Source organism: Sinohyriopsis cumingii, chromosome 4 (genome assembly GCF_028554795.1).
Source record: "Sinohyriopsis cumingii isolate HCF-2022 chromosome 4, ASM2855479v2, whole genome shotgun sequence".
Taxonomy (NCBI): domain Eukaryota; kingdom Metazoa; phylum Mollusca; class Bivalvia; order Unionida; family Unionidae; genus Sinohyriopsis; species Sinohyriopsis cumingii.
In genome coordinates, this window is record NC_142964.1 from 32097192 (window position 1) to 32114833 (window position 17642).

The following is a 17642-nucleotide window of genomic DNA, read 5'->3' on the forward strand; positions in this document are numbered from 1 at the left end:
ACTGTAATACACCTACCTGTGTGTATAATATACATTTTGTACACTGTAATACACCTGTGTGAGATGAGCCTTATATTCAACTGTCCATCAGGAATTAACAATGTTGATCATTATTATTATTATTGTTTTATTATTATTATTATTATCATTAAGAGCTCACAATTATTCTCTACATAGAACTATATTGTATACTGAACCAATACTTGTAATAAATATGAAAATGGAAAAGCTTCTTTCAATTTAAATTATAACTCAGTGGAACTGTTAATGAGTAGAAAACTGCAAACTAACAATGCATTATCATTACAGGCTGAATAACTGTTTTTTTTTTTTAGTTGTATGATTCTACCAGAAACTGAGTAAAGACATTCTGTATTCTTACGTGAAGAAAAACTGCTGTTCTACTGCACATTTCCAGAGATACTTGCAGGCTGGGACAGAAATACACTTGTAACCAATTGGCTGAAGTTTCTGAAATCATACAAAACAGACAAAAGATAAATCATGACACAGTATTGTAAAGGTAAATGCATCATCTAAAGAATCATCATCAGTTTCAACAGCATAATGCTTGCTTCTGGTTCTTGACAAGATATATATCAACATGTGTTATGCCACAGGTAACATGGATTAAAGTATTATCAACATGTGTTATGCCACGGGTAACATGGATTAAAGTATTATCAACATGTGTTATGCCACGGGTAACATGGATTAAAGTATTATCAACATGTGTTATGCCATGGGTAATATGGATTAAAGTGTTATCAACATGTGTTATGCCACAGGTAACATGGATTAAAGTATTTCCATTGATGTAAGTGTCATGATTCATTTTTCGAGTTTATCCATTTATTTCAGTTAGATCAACACATATAAAACAAAGTTATACAATAGAACATGTGAGGATGTATGTTTGTGTGTGTGTGTGTGTGTGTGTGTATATATATATATATATATATATATATATATATACAAATATATATATATATATAGAGAGAGAGAGAGAGAGAGAGAGAGAGAGAGAGAGAGAGAGAGAGGGAGAGAGAGAGAGAGAGAGAAGCAAGGATAAAATCTGGCAAAAGTTTGAATAAATTTGAACAAATTACCATTTTGTTTCCTTGACACTTATTACTTCCAAAAAAAACCAACCGCAAGTTTGAATAAATTTGAACAAATTACCATTTTGTTTCCTTGACACTTATTACTTCCAAAAAAAACCAACTGCAAGATCTGAATCAATCAAGTGTTCATAACTACATGATCTGAATCCATCAAGTGTTCATAACTACATGATCTGAATCCATCAAGTGGTCATAACTACATGATCTGAATCAATCAAGTGTTCATAACTACATGATCTGAATCCATCAAGTGGTCATAACTACATGATCTGAATCCATCAAGTGTTCATAACTACATGATCTGAATCCATCAAGTGGTCATAACTACATGATCTGAATCCATCAAGTGGTCATAACTACAAGATCTAAATCAAGTGGTCATAACTACAAGATCTAAATCAAGTGGTCATAACTACAAGATCTAAATCAAGTGGTCATAACTACAAGATCTAAATCAAGTGGTCATAACTACAATATCTAAATCAAATGATCATAACTACATGATCTAAATCCCTCAAGTGGTCTTTCTCAAATACACATTTACATTGTTGCATCAAAAAATTAAACAGTTAAAACTTTACAACTTTAAAACACATAAGCTTTTAATTGACATCAACTGAATAATTTTACATAATACAAATTTAATTGGACATGAAACTGAAAGAATTTCAATGCTATTAGGATATCAAATGTATGCTTTACAGGGAGACAAAAATTATATGCATGATAAAAATTATAATCATCGTTTAGGTTTCCAGTAATTTTTGTGAGACAAAAATTCTCATCGTTAAGTTTCATTATAAATGTTTATGAATTTATGATTAGGCAATATGACAGGAAATGAACTTGCTCTGTTAGTGACAGAGTAAAACGGACACAAGCTATACACATTACAATATAAATATTTAAATTTGTTGTCAAAAAGACACAAGTTGTACAAATTACAATATAAATATTTAAATTTTTGGTCAATAAGACCAGCACTTTAATGAATGAAAATAAGAACGCCTAAATAAGCAGGTCATACACCAGGGGCATTTATTACTCCAATTCTTACAAGCCACCTTCCCAGGTCATACACCAGGGGTATTTATTACTCCAATTCTTACAAGCCACCTTCCCAGGTCATACACCAGGGGTATTTATTACTCCAATTCTTACAAGCCACCTTCCCAGGTCATACACCAGGGGTATTTATTACTCCAATTCTTACAAGCCACCTTCCCAGGTCATACACCAGGGGTATTTATTACTCCAATTCTTACAAGCCACCTTCCCAGGTCATACACCAGGGGTATTTATTACTCCAATTCTTACAAGCCACCTTCCCAGGTCATACACCAGGGGCATTTATTACTCCAATTCTTACAAGCCACCTTCCCAGGTCATACACCAGGGGTATTTATTACTCCAATTCTTACAAGCCACCTTCCCAGGTCATACACCAGGGGTGTTTATTACTCCAATTCTTACAAGCCACCTTCCCAGGTCATACACCAGGGGTATTTATTACTCCAATTCTTACAAGCCACCTTCCCAGGTCATACACCAGGGGTATTTATTACTCCAATTCTTACAAGCCACCTTCCCAGGTCATACACAAGCCACCTTCCCAGGTCATACACCAGGGGTATTTATTACTCCAATTCTTACAAGCCACCTTCCCAGGTCATACACCAGGGGTATTTATTACTCCAATTCTTACAAGCCACCTTCCCAGGTCATACACCAGGGGTATTTATTACTCCAATTCTTACAAGCCACTAGGGGTGAAACGATACGCCTGTGCCACGTATCGATACGATACACGATACACAGCCTACGATACGATACATATCGATACATGTATCAAACTGAAAATGGGATTATCACAGTACATTTGATTAATCATGTGAATGTATATGTTGAATGGTATTTTCAAGTTCAAACAGTGTCAAATATGCAATGTATCAGCAGTGAGTCACCTTGTTAACCTGTTATGTATAATGATAACAGAGAAAAAATTGAATCAAGATACAATGTCACGACTACTAACATTGTTGCTCTGTGTAACCAAATAAAATATAACAAAATCTTTGATGTGTTTCTTTATCCTTCATTCAATAAAAATGAAATGTTACAAGTTTTGTGTCTGATTCATCATGCAACAACATACTGGAACAAAATAATATATTAAAAAGTACACATAACACAAAAATACAACAAAAATTTAAAATGCTTAGGATTAGGAAATCATAATTATGCAACCTTTTCTAAGCTGTATACTTTCCTCCTTTCTTCAGTTCAAGAAAGATCATCTTAGAAAACACAAATGATAAACTTCACTGCAGCAAACACTAATTAATTTCACATAAATTGCCATGTGTGTAATTGAAGTCTATAGATGAATTAAAGAAAGTTCCTAATAACTGAAGATGATATCCTCATCAACTTAAATGCATCTTCCAGCAAATGAATAAATCTTCTTAAGTCACAAACTCAGTGTTCTAAAACTAGCTGACAATTGTGATGACTGTAAATGGCATAAATGAACTGAATTAGATAATTCTGCCTAACAGATGCACAGGACTATTACAAGTTTTGTGTCTGATTCATCATGCAATAACATACTGCAACACAATAACACACTAAAAAGTACATGTAATACAAAAATACAAAATAAATTTAAAATTATTGGGATTCAGAAATAATAATTATGCAGTGTTAAACCTGAGATCTGTTATATCAATCTATATCACACAAACACCCAACTGCAGTGTAAAAACTGAGATCTGTTATATCTATCTACAACACATACAAGCACCCAACTGCAGTGTCAAACCTGAGATCTGCTATATCAATTTACAACTTGCAGGCACCTAACTGCAGTATTGAACCTGAGATCTGCTACATCCATCTTTATCACACAAGCACCCAACTGCAAACAACGTTGAGCCTGAGATCTGTTATATGAATCTATAATACACAACACCTAACTGCAAATAATGTTGAACCTGATATATGCTATATCAGTCTATAACGCGCAAGCACCTAACTGCAAACAGTGTTAAATGTAATTTCACATAAATTGTCATGTGTATTTGAATCCAATAACTGAATTAAAGAAAAGTTCATGATGATTGAAAATGATATCCTCATCAACATAAATGCGTTTTCCAGAAATTGAATGAATCTTCTTAAGTCACAAACTCATTGTTCTAAAACTATCTGGCAATTGTGATGACTCTGTAAAAGGCATAAATGAACTGAATTAGATCATTCTGCATAACATATGCACAAGACTGTCAGACTACTCATCACAACTTTCAAAGTTTCATATTCTTCTTCAAAAAAATCAAAATATCCACATTCTCCCCAGTCAGAGAGGCTCTTTGTGCTGATACAACATCTCCAGCAGTTGAAAAGACTCTTTCAGATGGCACTGATGTTGCTGGAATAGTCAACAACATCTTGGCTAGTTTGGCCAGCAAAGGGAATGATGTTTCGTTGAATTTCCACCACATCAGTGGGTTGTCACCAATATGTATACTAGATGTCTCATTCCTATAACGTGTTATCTCTGTGTCAGCCCTCTGAAAGAGGGACTTTGATGGCTCCACCTTGACCACGTACACATCTCCAAAAAGATCTTCAAGTGCACCCTTTTTCACTGGAGGCTCATCAACTTCAACCTTCGCTGTTGCTGCTGGTCTGTTATCTCGTTCTGTAACTTGTACTGCAGGAAGCTGTGGTAGTGGGGGAAGACTAGATGGTAGTACATGAGTGAGTTTATCAGTCTTCTCTGTCTTCACTACTGTTTCACACTGTAATAAAAATCAAAATTATATAATATGTACTCCTTAAGTTAATACGAATCTCGCAATTTTATGTTAATTAACATTTTAGCATTAATTCACTGGCATTTAATATAAATAAAACAACATGATTTTATCAATATAAGATCAATATTGAATATTAGGAAATATTTGTGTATATGAAGTTATGAACTTCAAACAATGAAGTTATGTAATAGTTCGTGTGTTTGCTCTATGTGTGTGTGTGTGTGTGTGTGTGTGTGTCAGTGTTTCAGAAGGAGATGGAGAGAATCGGATGACATAAGAACTTTGAAGGTGACTCTGGGGCATACCAAGATCAGTGGTGCACCTAGGGTAACCTTTGGGGACAAGTGTCCAATTTTAACTACCAAAAGAAATTTCATATATCCTTAAAATCTTGAAAGGGGAATATAATATTATGTTATACTTCAACTGCTGCACGTAGATAACACAATGATACTCATATGTAAATTTTTGACTTACCTCATTGACCTTCACTGTTTGCATGACAATGGAAGCATATATTTGGATCCTTGTAGCATCGTCTACATCAGTTAGAGCCCTAAATATTGGATCTAGGGCACAACTCTGCAACAGAAACTGCTGCGTGTCCTTGTCATTGTATCTTTTGTCTAGGTCTTGGGAGATTGCCACCTTGACTGCCTTCACAAGTGCAGAGTCACTTTCTTGCACTTCCATTGCACTAATAATACGATGTTTAAGAGGAAAAATCATTGATATGGTAGGTGCTGCTTCATCGCACAATATCGTTGTAATGGTTTTCATTGGTTTGAGCAGTTTGAGAATATCCTCTGCATTTGATACATCATCCTCTGATAAAGTGTTTAAGTCCGTCTCCTCTGTCTGATTTCCTTACTTAATAGAGTAGCTACAATGGCAGGCTGCTGCTCTAAAAATCGATCAATCATATCATAAGAACTATTCCAACGTGTCTGGACATCTTGGATAATTTTGTGTTTAGGAAGCTGCAACAGCTCTTGTTTGGATTTCAGCAGGGTAGTAGCAGTTGTACTGCGATGGAAAAACGAGACAATGTGCTAGATCCTCCCAAGAAGGCGTGACATCTGATGAACTTGCAACCCTCTCTGGGTTGCTAGATTTATAGTATGTGCAAAGCACTTGATATGTGGTGTGAACTTTGCCTCTTGAATAGCAACATCCATGTTAGCAGCATTATCTCTTACTATGGGGAGTAACTTGTGGGGCCTTTCCAGTTGCCATTCCTTACTGGCATCGTCTAGTACTGCTCCTATATTTTTACCAGTGTGAGACTCGTGTAAAGGTCTCGTCTGAAGAACAAAGCTTTTCATGCACCATTCCTTATCAACCAAGTGAGCTGTGATTGTTATGTAACTCTCTGTAGCCCTTGAAGTCCAACCATCTGTAGTAATGGCCACTGATTCTGCCTCTGATATGGTGCTTTGCACTTCTTGTCTGGTGTGAAGGTATAGTTCTGGGATAACTTTCTCTGCGAAGTGTGTTCTTGATGGGATGATGTAGCGAGGTTCCAGGGTACGAATCAGATTTCTGAAACCTAGCGAATCAACCACTGATATACATCGCTATATGCTTAGTGATTGTCTGTGATCTTTGCGATTATGGAATTAATGGAGACTGAAAAACTTCAGTCAATCTGAGCTGACCAGTGGTTGTTGGATGTGATGGCTTAGGAGTAGGAGAAACACTGACCTTGGGAGCTGAAATCTTGTCATCTTTAAAAGGAATTCCAATGGCAATGATTGGGTGGTGCCGTTTTAAATGTGTAGACATATTTGTGGTGTTTCCAGTAATCCTAAGAGCTGTAAAACACAGTTTGCAAACACACCTGGACTTGTCTACTTTTCTTACTCCATTCTCATACTCCACAGGATATCCAAAATAGTTCCAGGCCGATGATCTTCTAATCGCAGGTAACTCGAGTTCAATTTTTTCGGCCTTTTGCGTCTGCTCCATTTGACCGGATGTTGGAATCACCTTGGTCACCCCGCTGTTTGTAGTTCATTGCATGAAAGCATCCCAAACGTCTTAGTGATTAAGAATAATCATAAGTTCTATCACCGGTTCCACGCCCATACCGATAGTTTAGCCCAACGCAAAGAGAAAAGAATTGACACTTACATTATTATAATAATTGTAAGAAAAAAAATTTTCCTTCAGAAACTATTATTAATTTATGTCTTTGATTATATTTTTAAATTATGGTATTATTTAAAAAACAAAAAATAATGTAATTTCCTAGTACAAGGAAACTCTTATCTATAGAACTGGTCCGGGTGCGGGAACGGAGATGACTAACTGAATCTCACACGCTATACTTCATGTGTATACAAAACAACTACCGCGACATATTGGTCTAATGAGCTCCTAATTTAATTATCATAACTGCTGAAGATTTAAGTAGCTATTATAAGGTAGATATCGTTTTGTATCGATTCTTCACCTTGTGTATCGATATGTGTATCGAAATGGCAAAAGTATCGATGCATCGATGTATCGATGAATCGTTTCACCCCTACAAGCCACCTTCCCAGGTCATACACCAGGGGTATTTATTACTCCAATTCTTACAAGCCACCTTCCCAGGGCATACACCAGGGGTATTTATTACTCCAATTCTTACAAGCCACCTTCCCAGGGCATACACCAGGGGTATTTATTACTCCAATTCTTACAAGCCACCTTCCCAGGTCATACACCAGGGGTATTTATTACTCCAATTCTTACAAGCCACCTTCCCAGGTCATACACCAGGGGCATTTATTACTCCAATTCTTACAAGCCACCTTCCCAGGTCATACACCAGGGGCATTTATTACTCCAATTCTTACAAGCCACCTTCCCAGGTCATACACCAGGGGTATTTATTACTCCAATTCTTACAAGCCACCTTCCCAGGTCATACACCAGGGGTATTTATTACTCCAATTCTTACAAGCCACCTTCCCAGGTCATACACCAGGGGTATTTATTACTCCAATTCTTACAAGCCACCTTCCCAGGTCATACACCAGGGGTATTTATTACTCCAATTCTTACAAGCCACCTTCCCAGGTCATACACCAGGGGTATTTATTACTCCAATTCTTACAAGCCACCTTCCCAGGTCATACACCAGGGGTATTTATTACTCCAATTCTTACAAGCCACCTTCCCAGGTCATACACCAGGGATATTTATTACTCCAATTCTTACAAGCCACCTTCCCAGGTCATACACCAGGGGCATTTATTACTCCAATTCTTACAAGCCACCTTCCCAGGTCATACACCAGGGGCATTTATTACTCCAATTCTTACAAGCCACCTTCCCAGGTCATACACCAGGAGTATTTATTACTCCAATTCTTACAAGCCACCTTCCCAGGTCATACACCAGGGGTATTTATTACTCCAATTCTTACAAGCCACCTTCCCAGGTCATACACCAGGGTATTTATTACTCCAATTCTTACAAGCCACCTTCCCAGGTCATACACCAGGGGTATTTATTACTCCAGTTCTTACAAGCCACCTTCCCAGGTCATACACCAGGGGTATTTATTACTCCAATTCTTACAAGCCACCTTCCCAGGTCATACACAAGGGGTATTTATTACTCCAATTCTTACAAGCCACCTTCCCAGGTCATACACCAGGGGTATTTATTACTCCAATTCTTACAAGCCACCTTCCCAGGTCATACACCAGGGGTATTTATTACTCCAATTCTTACAAGCCACCTTCCCAGGTCATACACAAGGGGTATTTATTACTCCAATTCTTACAAGCCACCTTCCCAGGTCATACACCAGGAGTATTTATTACTCCAATTCTTACAAGCCACCTTCCCAGGTCATACACCAGGAGTATTTATTACTCCAATTCTTACAAGCCACCTTCCCAGGTCATACACCAGGGGTATTTATTACTCCAGTTCTTACAAGCCACCTTCCCAGGTCATACACCAGGGGTATTTATTACTCCAATTCTTACAAGCCACCTTCCCAGGTCATACACCAGGGGTATTTATTACTCAAATTCTTACAAACCACCTTCCCAGGATAGGTAAACCCTTCAAGGCGATTAAAATCCGCATCAAGTAACAGATATTAAAGCTTTATGATTTTCTCTCCCTAAAGATAGGTGACTTCTCTTACAAGGTCACATTTTTAATACAAAATGGGTCACATCAGATGGACTACTTTTTATTCACTGAATCACAAAAAACCATCACATCATGAGAGGGACTATTTTTGATTCACTTAACACAAAAGGGTTGCATCATGAGAGGAACTTTTTTTTATTCACAATGAGCATCAAGTCTTCCACTGTCTAATCTAGATTACCGCAACCAGTATCTTTTACACCCCTCACCAAACCCTGTATTTAATAGCTCTCTATGTAGGTACTAGCTAGCCTTTAATAAATTTGCAGATTATTGACCAATGGGTCCCAACAACCCGGCCCTTTGGTTTAGATATGTGGTCTTGAAGTTAAGTTACTGTGCAGAAGTTGTATTTTCTCCTGTATATGCTCACTTATAAGTGAAGTCAAACTGCAAACAACAAAAATCTTAAGCTGCCATAGCATAATGCAGTCTATTTTGTTTTGATCTACTCATTATTTCTAACAACTGCACAGACCCAGTTCTGCCAGTGCATTATGTTATGGCATATCTGGGTCTGTGCAGTTTGCAGTTGGATGCATCTTATAAAAGAGTATATACAGTAAGTACTATAACTGTTACCTCTGACGTCTGCACTCCAGAAATGATTGCTTTCTTTATCACCTAATGTGTAAGCTAGGGGTGAAATGATAAACTTTTGCAGTGCATTGATACTATTCACAACACACACATCACTTTATCTTTTCATCTTTAGGTCTCCCAATGTAGGGTGGTGCCGTTTTATGTGTTCAAATATTGGCTATATTTCTAGCATGCAGATTACATACAGATATACTTATCTGTTCATATCATTCTCATACTTAATAAGATGAAAAGAAATATTTCTAAATAGACTACATGTTAGGTGTCTGTGATTTTTTATTCAACCCTTTAGGCCATTTCAGGCTGCTCCATTTGATCAAATACATGGCTGGTGATGGTCACCTTGCCCTTTGTTTTGCACTGCATGAAGACTGTACTGCCAATTTCCCACCTTCACTTAAATTTGTAGAGCATTAAAGTGGTATCTTCAAAATAGCGCCATTCCATCATGCAAGGAAAATCTGGTCTGGAAACAGTCCAAGTATGGGAGTGGAGATGACTAACAAACAAATCCTTCACAATGTATTTCTTGAAACTGCTGTGGATACTCATTTCTTGGAGTGAAAGGGGAAATTATTACAAACACCCACTCCCATTCTACAAATCCACAAGGTGACTATCACATGTGGTGGTATGAAATCTGACCCTTACCAACTCTGTACCATTTTTGTTTGGGGGGGGGGTACTTGTGTCATAAATTGTATACCTTTTAATTGCTTCTCAGGTAAAACAGTGGTGCAACCTGGCTGTGCTATCATTAAGATAATTCATATATCTCATTCCTCCTATCCTATAATGATCAAGATACACTTGTTTTTTTAAATTTAAGGTGACACACATATTTTGGAAGGGAGAATATCTGCCAGGATCCATCAGAGTGAAACAGTCATATGTGGAATGGAAGAACATTTTAAAACTTTGCTTTATCCAAAAAATGCACAAGATCTGTGTTAAAAACACATGTGCATTTGAGATGAGCTGTATTAATAATCAAGTTGAAAACCCATGACCCAATAAATGGTCTCAACCCATGCCAGGCAAGAGTGGTGCTGTGGAAGTACATGTGTGTAACTGTGCTGCATTCCTGTAAGGCATTATGGGAATTTAGGTCTTGAAAATCTTTAACTTAATGTGTCCAATTTAACCTTGTGCCAGTCACAAGCAAGTCTAAACAATTTCTCTCAAGCAAACCATACAACAGTAAAATCAATTTTAAAAAAAGAACAATTAAATAAGCATAAATATTTATCAGATGGAAGTTATCATTTTTGTTATTAATTCTGAGCCTCTCCTTTGTATAGCCAACTTCATAGTCTTGAAAAGAAACTAAAACAAAGTTTCAGTATATTTTTCCCCTTTTCACTAACCCAGACCTTTACCACTTCCATACAAAACCTTGGTATACTAAGAACAAATGTGTGTATCGACCACTGTTGAGTGATTTTGAAACTACACTATGACAGGTGTGCAACCAATTAAACTACTTCATAGATAGAGCTTTTGGACATAATTTGAAAGTTATCAGTCCTTCAGTGGTTAGTCGGATCGTTATTCTCAACAATTATGCTGAAAAAAGCCACTGTTACTGCGTAGATTAAAAGGTAAATTTTGTTAAATGAAGTAAACTACCTCATATGCACAGATATTTGTTCTGTGTATGCAATGGGTTCATTTGGAAGTAGCATGCTCCATAGAATTGGCTAGTAGGATGCATTTGTTCAAGCTCTTTCAGGAAAATTGGACAGGATATATTAAGTAATTGCAACTACCTGAATTGCCAAATGTACAATGCTGGACAACCCCTACAGAGACTTCAATTAAGATAAAACAAATGTAACCCCCCCCCTTCTCCACCCTTGAGAGAAAATGCATGAGTGGGCATGAGATAGAAAACTGAAAAGCATTAAGATGATTAAGGTGTGCCTTCTCCAATCTCCTTTCCGACTTTTGTTTGGTGCATGCAAGAGAATTAAAAACATTAAAATATATACTCCTGTCCACTTTGGGGATAAACAGACTGGGAAAATGAATGGGATATGCAAGTAAAATACTTTTATCTTTTGGAAATTCTTATTAACATACAGTATTACAAAAGAAAAAAAAGAAAAGAAAAGAAAAAAAATAATAAACAAAATGGAATGGATAATACTTCTAGGTCAACAGGCCCTGTACAGAGGTATCCTGCAGGCTACAACAAGTAACAAGACAAATATATCAATGCAATGCATAACAGACAAATCTGTATACCATGAATACAATTATATTTAACTTGATTGATGCTTGATAAACTGGACAATGATAAAGTCACAAGAAGCAAAAGAGAGAGAGAGAGAGAGAACATAACAACTAATGGAACATTTACAATACGTCCAAGGTGCATGTTATAAAAAAAGCAGTGCAACACACATGACAAAACAAATGAAGTGTTAAATTTCTGTTCAATATTTACAATAATTATGATATAAATTATGCTGTAAACAATTTTCAAGTACAGAAATTCAACATTTTAGAATTAAGCAATGTTTATGGTTGTGATTACAAACACACACACATAACTGCTTTGATACCAGTAAAATTTATTGGTAAAAGTTTACTATTGCTATCAAAGAGACAATAAAAAGGGAATATGCAAGAGTAAAAAAGAAAGACAAAAAAGAAAAGCAAAACAATCCTTAAGAATGACAAAAGTTGTAAACACTGAAATAAACCAGTAAACAGTCATTGTGCACATGTACTTATTCTCTTAACAGCAATTAATACCTGAAATGTCACTTATTGGGACCTTTTGCCACCAATATGATCAAATATTTTGTGCTGGAAATGAAGTCCCAATTTATAACATGACAGTGGATTCAGCTATTTTTTATGCTAAGAAGCAAACTGTACATTCTGTAACAATCACCAAAAATATGTATATATGGCCAATTTGTACATTAAGTGATGAAAGCAAACTGTACACGTGTAACAATCACCAAAAATATGTATATATGGCCAATTTGTACATTAAGTGATGAAACTAATGCAAGTAACATTCTGACCATAATGATGAATTCCATGGCATTCAGAGAATTATTTGGAATGCTATGGTTCATTACTTAGCAACTGCAAGATTATAACCCAACCTCCCACCCCAATTGCCAGTTTTCTGTGGATGCAGCCTTCCAATTAAATGCAATAGGCTGAATGAAAAGGAGCTACATCAAACTTGAAATACATCATGTGTTTTGACCATCTGACTTCAGATCACAACAGCATAAACTATAAATTGTCATTAAGTTTAACTAATACATAGAACACAGTATTGTAATTACAAATAGGTAAATATATTTAAACAGCCATTTAAAGAAGAAATTTGCTTTATTTTTCTCGAAAACATCACCATAAAGGTGGCACTCTACAGTTTTATATATTGCATAGGGTTAGAATTTTAATGAAAAAGAATTTCCCCAGGTTTCCTCTCTGGTTATACTGGTTATTTAAAAAGACCTTGTACATCTTAGGTATTGTTCAAAGAACCTCTAGTTTGTTGTATGATTGATGGTGTTACATGGGTTACAGAGTTTACAGCTTATGTCAGATGTGTACCTCTCCAAAAACTGCTGGCTCCATTTGGTCATTTTCACTTTCTGGACTTCAGAGGTAAATTGTTGAAAAAAAGGGCTGGTAACTTTTTATTTACATTTTATATACGTGTTAATTCATTCATTGCACTTTCTTAAGTTGGTATTGTCTAGTCAGGTAGAATTCATTTTCCCTATTTTAATAACAGCTAAAGATAGTATACTTCAGACTAACTCAGGCTGATTTCTTGAGCACAATGGAGCAGTCATTTTAGTTAACTATGTGTGTAGATCATGTTTGATTTGCAAAAGTACCATATCCAAAGAAATTTCAGCCACAGTATGTGAAAGTAATATAGCGGTATACCAACATTCTCTCCATTGTGCATGTTGCAAATGCAAACAACTTCACCTCCACCACTCTCTCAGAAGTTCATAATATCTGTAGAGCACCCACTAAATGAGTCAAAAACTCTAAAAATGTACCTGACAGTACATTCATCGATATCTTAAGTAACAGCATGTAACCTCAACTTTACAACTACATTTTTTGTGGATTAATAAAAAAAATTGCTTCTTGTACCAGCAGTTTATTAGATTTTTATACCTATCTGTAATTACAAATAAATTCTTTCCTAGCCTATCAGTTAAAATTAATTACAATATATAGTCTCTGCTGTACTCATATGAAGTCACCAATACAAATATAATGACGAAGTGTACATCAGCCATAAAAACAAACAAGGTTTCACATTAAGGTCTACATTCCCTTCTTGGTCATTATACTATATATTCTGGCCACAGGACTTCACATAAGCACAGCAGAAACTACATACTGTAATTAATTTTACCTGATAGGAATACCCTGAGTAATCTAATCAGTTATCTAAATTTGAATCGTCTATCCTGACATATAAATCTAACATGAAATGTCATTGGATCTATAGTCGAAACTTTCATGAAACATGAGAATTATAACCCCTTTGTTCGACACAAAAAGCCATAGTACATTAAATGCCATTTTTTATAAGTACTAGAAAAGTTGATAAATTGATGACAGACTATTATATCAAGTTGCTGTGCAGCGCTCACAAATTCATGCATCAGCAAAGTTTGAGTTGCATCTCTCAAACAATCAAACTACATGCATCCGTTGTAAGCAAGGATAAATGAAATAAATTGCTACAACACAAATTACACTTGTCAACCAAATGAATCAAATGCAACAATTTAGTCACACTAGTTTGTTCCTCATTACAGTGAGCTTAAATGTCACCACGTCTTCATTGTAAGTACATGGCAATTACTATTCTCTTTGTACTGGTATACTGTCCTAAACACTACATCCAGATTATTAAAAAATCATGAATCTCTAAACAAAATAAACATGAGAAACATCCATGTTTTCCAAGAACTTGCAAGTTATTTTCAAATGCAGCACTGCCGAGTTTGAAAATAATCTACATACCAGCCAAAAGCAAACACTTATAAGTCCAGAATTTTCGATTTTAACAAGAAACAAGAGTTGGAAGGGTAGGATGCTCTAATGGATGACGTGAACTTCCAGGAATTCAAAATAAAACCATTTCTTCCTTTTAACTATCAAGTGTTGAAACCATTTTCTGATATTCTTCAGAGATAAAAAAATGTTTCAAATTACTGCTTTGGGACATGTCAGCACGGTACTGTGTTGTCCATATTGGATGTCAGATCAGCACCAATTTCATTTATGACCAACTATATATTGTAAGTCTTTTAGTTAAAATCCTATTTTGATATGACCATTCATTCTGAAGGAATAGTGAAAAGATTTTCAACATGAAAACTATAGGGTGAGAATGGTTGTCAGATCGCCACCATTGTTATTTAAGAACAACAAAACATGAAGAAAGTCTTTTCAGGAAAACCCATGTTAATATGGGCAACAATTTTGAAGGAGCAAAGATAATTAAAAAATCCATAGACCACCTGATGGCTTACAAGTGTTTTGTATCACGTCATTCTACCATGCTTGGGCAAGCAAATATTTCTCCCATTTTGTTACCTTGTAAGCATGTGTATGTGTGTTCTTAATCAACTTTGACATTTTTAATAAAAATGTGATTTGATCCAAAGAAGGAAAATAGCATCATGGAAATATGGCTGATTCAATAATAAATGAATGATCAAGATATGGCTGGATGAACAGATATACAAATGAATTGGATATAATATTCCATAAGAATTTCCTGAGAATGAAAACAGTAAGCTATAAGCATGATTCACTACAAGTTTGGTCAGTCTTTGTTTAATGCAGAAGTCATCATGGGCAACTAGTCTAATGGTCCCCTGAACTCTGATCCTTTAATGCTATTTGTACAGTAACAGAAGTAAAAGTAATGACAGCAGAATAAAATAAGTCACATGACGCATGACTAAAACTATTATTTCACATGCCAACCATTTGACTTCAATAAACTGGCTGGCTATGGCATATATTTGAAAAGACAGCATTGTAACAACTTTATTCATTGAAATTCAGATTACCTCCCCTTTATCAAAATTTCTCATTTATTGATGAAAAATTATGAAAACAATTGTCTGACCAAGCATTTTTCTTGTGAAAATTGCACACAAAAGATTGCCACAAGCAGCTCTGATGAAATCTGATGATAGATCACAGAATTAAAATAATATGCTTTCAATATGTATTTAAAGTGATTGATTCCATGGCAGAATTTTAAAGATTTATTTATCAAAATTAAAAATACGACAACAAATATGCCTTTTTATATTTAAATTTAGTAATATTTCATCTCACTCCAACAAAACTTCTATGTGGATTATGCAGTCCTAGAAATATGATATGCAGTATTTATCCGTCACTACTTTGACAACACAGGTCTAAAAACATTTTAGAAAGTAGGTAGCTACTTTTATTGCTTGTAAGCTTGACTTTTTACTTATCAGATATGTTGAGGATCAGCTATACCAGCTATAAGTGACATCTGAAGTGGAGATGATAACACCGACAATGTGGATGATTTTACCGAGTCCCAACATAAACTTTCAATTAGGCAAAGGACTCGTGATATCTGCATGTGCAGTGATGGCATTTATGTCAACAAACTATAGACATGCTGTATTGAAAATATCATCTCATTTAGTAAAACAGAGATTTATCAGAAAGGTTCATAATCATTTGCAACTTGAATGCTTCTGACTGTGAGCCCTGTTTTCCAGTCTTGTGAAGGAAGTCATCTTATGACCAATGTTTATCCTGGCTCTCTCAGAGACGGCCCGTTGTACAAGACCATTCAATCAATTAGTTTGAAAAAAATATTAAAACTGAAAAAGGCAGATTTTGGGTGGAAAGTAAGAACTTCTGAGCTTAAAAACCAAAATGAAGAAGAGACCTTATTTTCTGATGATGAAATTGGTTCTCATAAACCCAACCCCCATTCCGCTTTGCAGGTTTTCTTTTTTCTTGAAAAGATGATTGGATTTAGCAATCAGCACAAATATTACCTGTAAATGTTTCTATTTGATCATTTTTTCTTGCATGTTGACTCATGAAATGCATAAATATAATTTGTACCTGAATTTGTGTGACAAATTATTTTCATATTAAATATCTGCAAATGTTTCTATAATAAAAATGAGACAAAATCATGATAAACCTTTTATGCTTTTCATTTTCCGTACCTGACAAAAATAAGTAATAAAAGTGTATGAAAAATTATAAACAGATACTGTAACCTCAATGGGATCAGGCTGATGTCAATAATTTCCATTTAGTATTGTTTTGAAGTCTCTTTAAGCTTGCTAGTATGAAAAACTGATGATTAATTTTAGATTTTAAACACATGTTAAAGCATGCAACCAAGAACCATTGAGTTTATTTGCTGCAAAGGTGATAAGTCTGCCACCAAAAGCCACTATGAGATTTTTGTTATGCAAGAACAGAAAAAGGGGATTGGCTGATGACAAAAAGAACACCCATCAGCAGTCAATCTCACCTTCTTTGAGTTTGTCTGGTTGCTATCCTAGAAAAGGTGGCAAATAAACAAAATATCAAAAACTAACTCAGAATGAACATAAAGTCAATGCATTAAAGTTCATGAAAAACAAATCAAGAAAAAAATATGATACAAATTATTCTAGTGGCTGTGACTGTTTCATGGTATCTACTATCAAAAGTCAAGAATAGTCTATGCATTTCCTTATCACAAAGCTGGATGTCATAAATGAACGAACAAAGATAAAGGTATGTTTTTACAATACAGCAAGGAAACAAAAATTTCAAACACAACCTGGTCAAAGTGTAACACTGGCCATGGTCTGTACATTGAGCCCACCCCTGAGCTTGTGATAAAATAGAGTTATAAACATGAAAA

General features: G+C 35.4%; 2 protein-coding genes across 6 annotated transcripts in view; both read right to left on the reverse strand.

The window, feature by feature from the left end:
• LOC149800886 (FERM domain-containing protein 5-like) overlaps positions 1-17642 on the reverse strand; it is a 209419-nt gene that overhangs the window by 70198 nt on the left and 121579 nt on the right. For 3 of the 5 annotated variants that reach the window (XM_089954942.1, XM_089954941.1, XM_089954938.1), the window contains exons 10-12: positions 17265-17291; positions 11856-11894; positions 383-471 (exon numbers count right to left, since the gene is read on the reverse strand). In XM_089954942.1, coding sequence (XP_089811068.1) covers positions 383-471; positions 11856-11894; positions 17265-17291 — 155 coding nt within the window. The remainder of the gene's footprint in view (positions 1-382; positions 472-11855; positions 11895-17264; positions 17292-17642) is intronic. The other 2 variants (XM_089954939.1, XM_089954940.1) reach the window with 2 other exon arrangements.
• Positions 3188-6429, reverse strand: LOC149800888 (E3 SUMO-protein ligase ZBED1-like). Its single transcript, XM_089954935.1, has 2 exons — positions 5423-6429; positions 3188-4927 (listed from the first exon to the last, which is right to left on the reverse strand). The coding sequence occupies exons 1-2, from the start codon at positions 5723-5725 to the stop codon at positions 4430-4432; spliced, it is 801 nt and encodes a 266-aa protein (XP_089811061.1). The 5' UTR covers positions 5726-6429; the 3' UTR covers positions 3188-4429.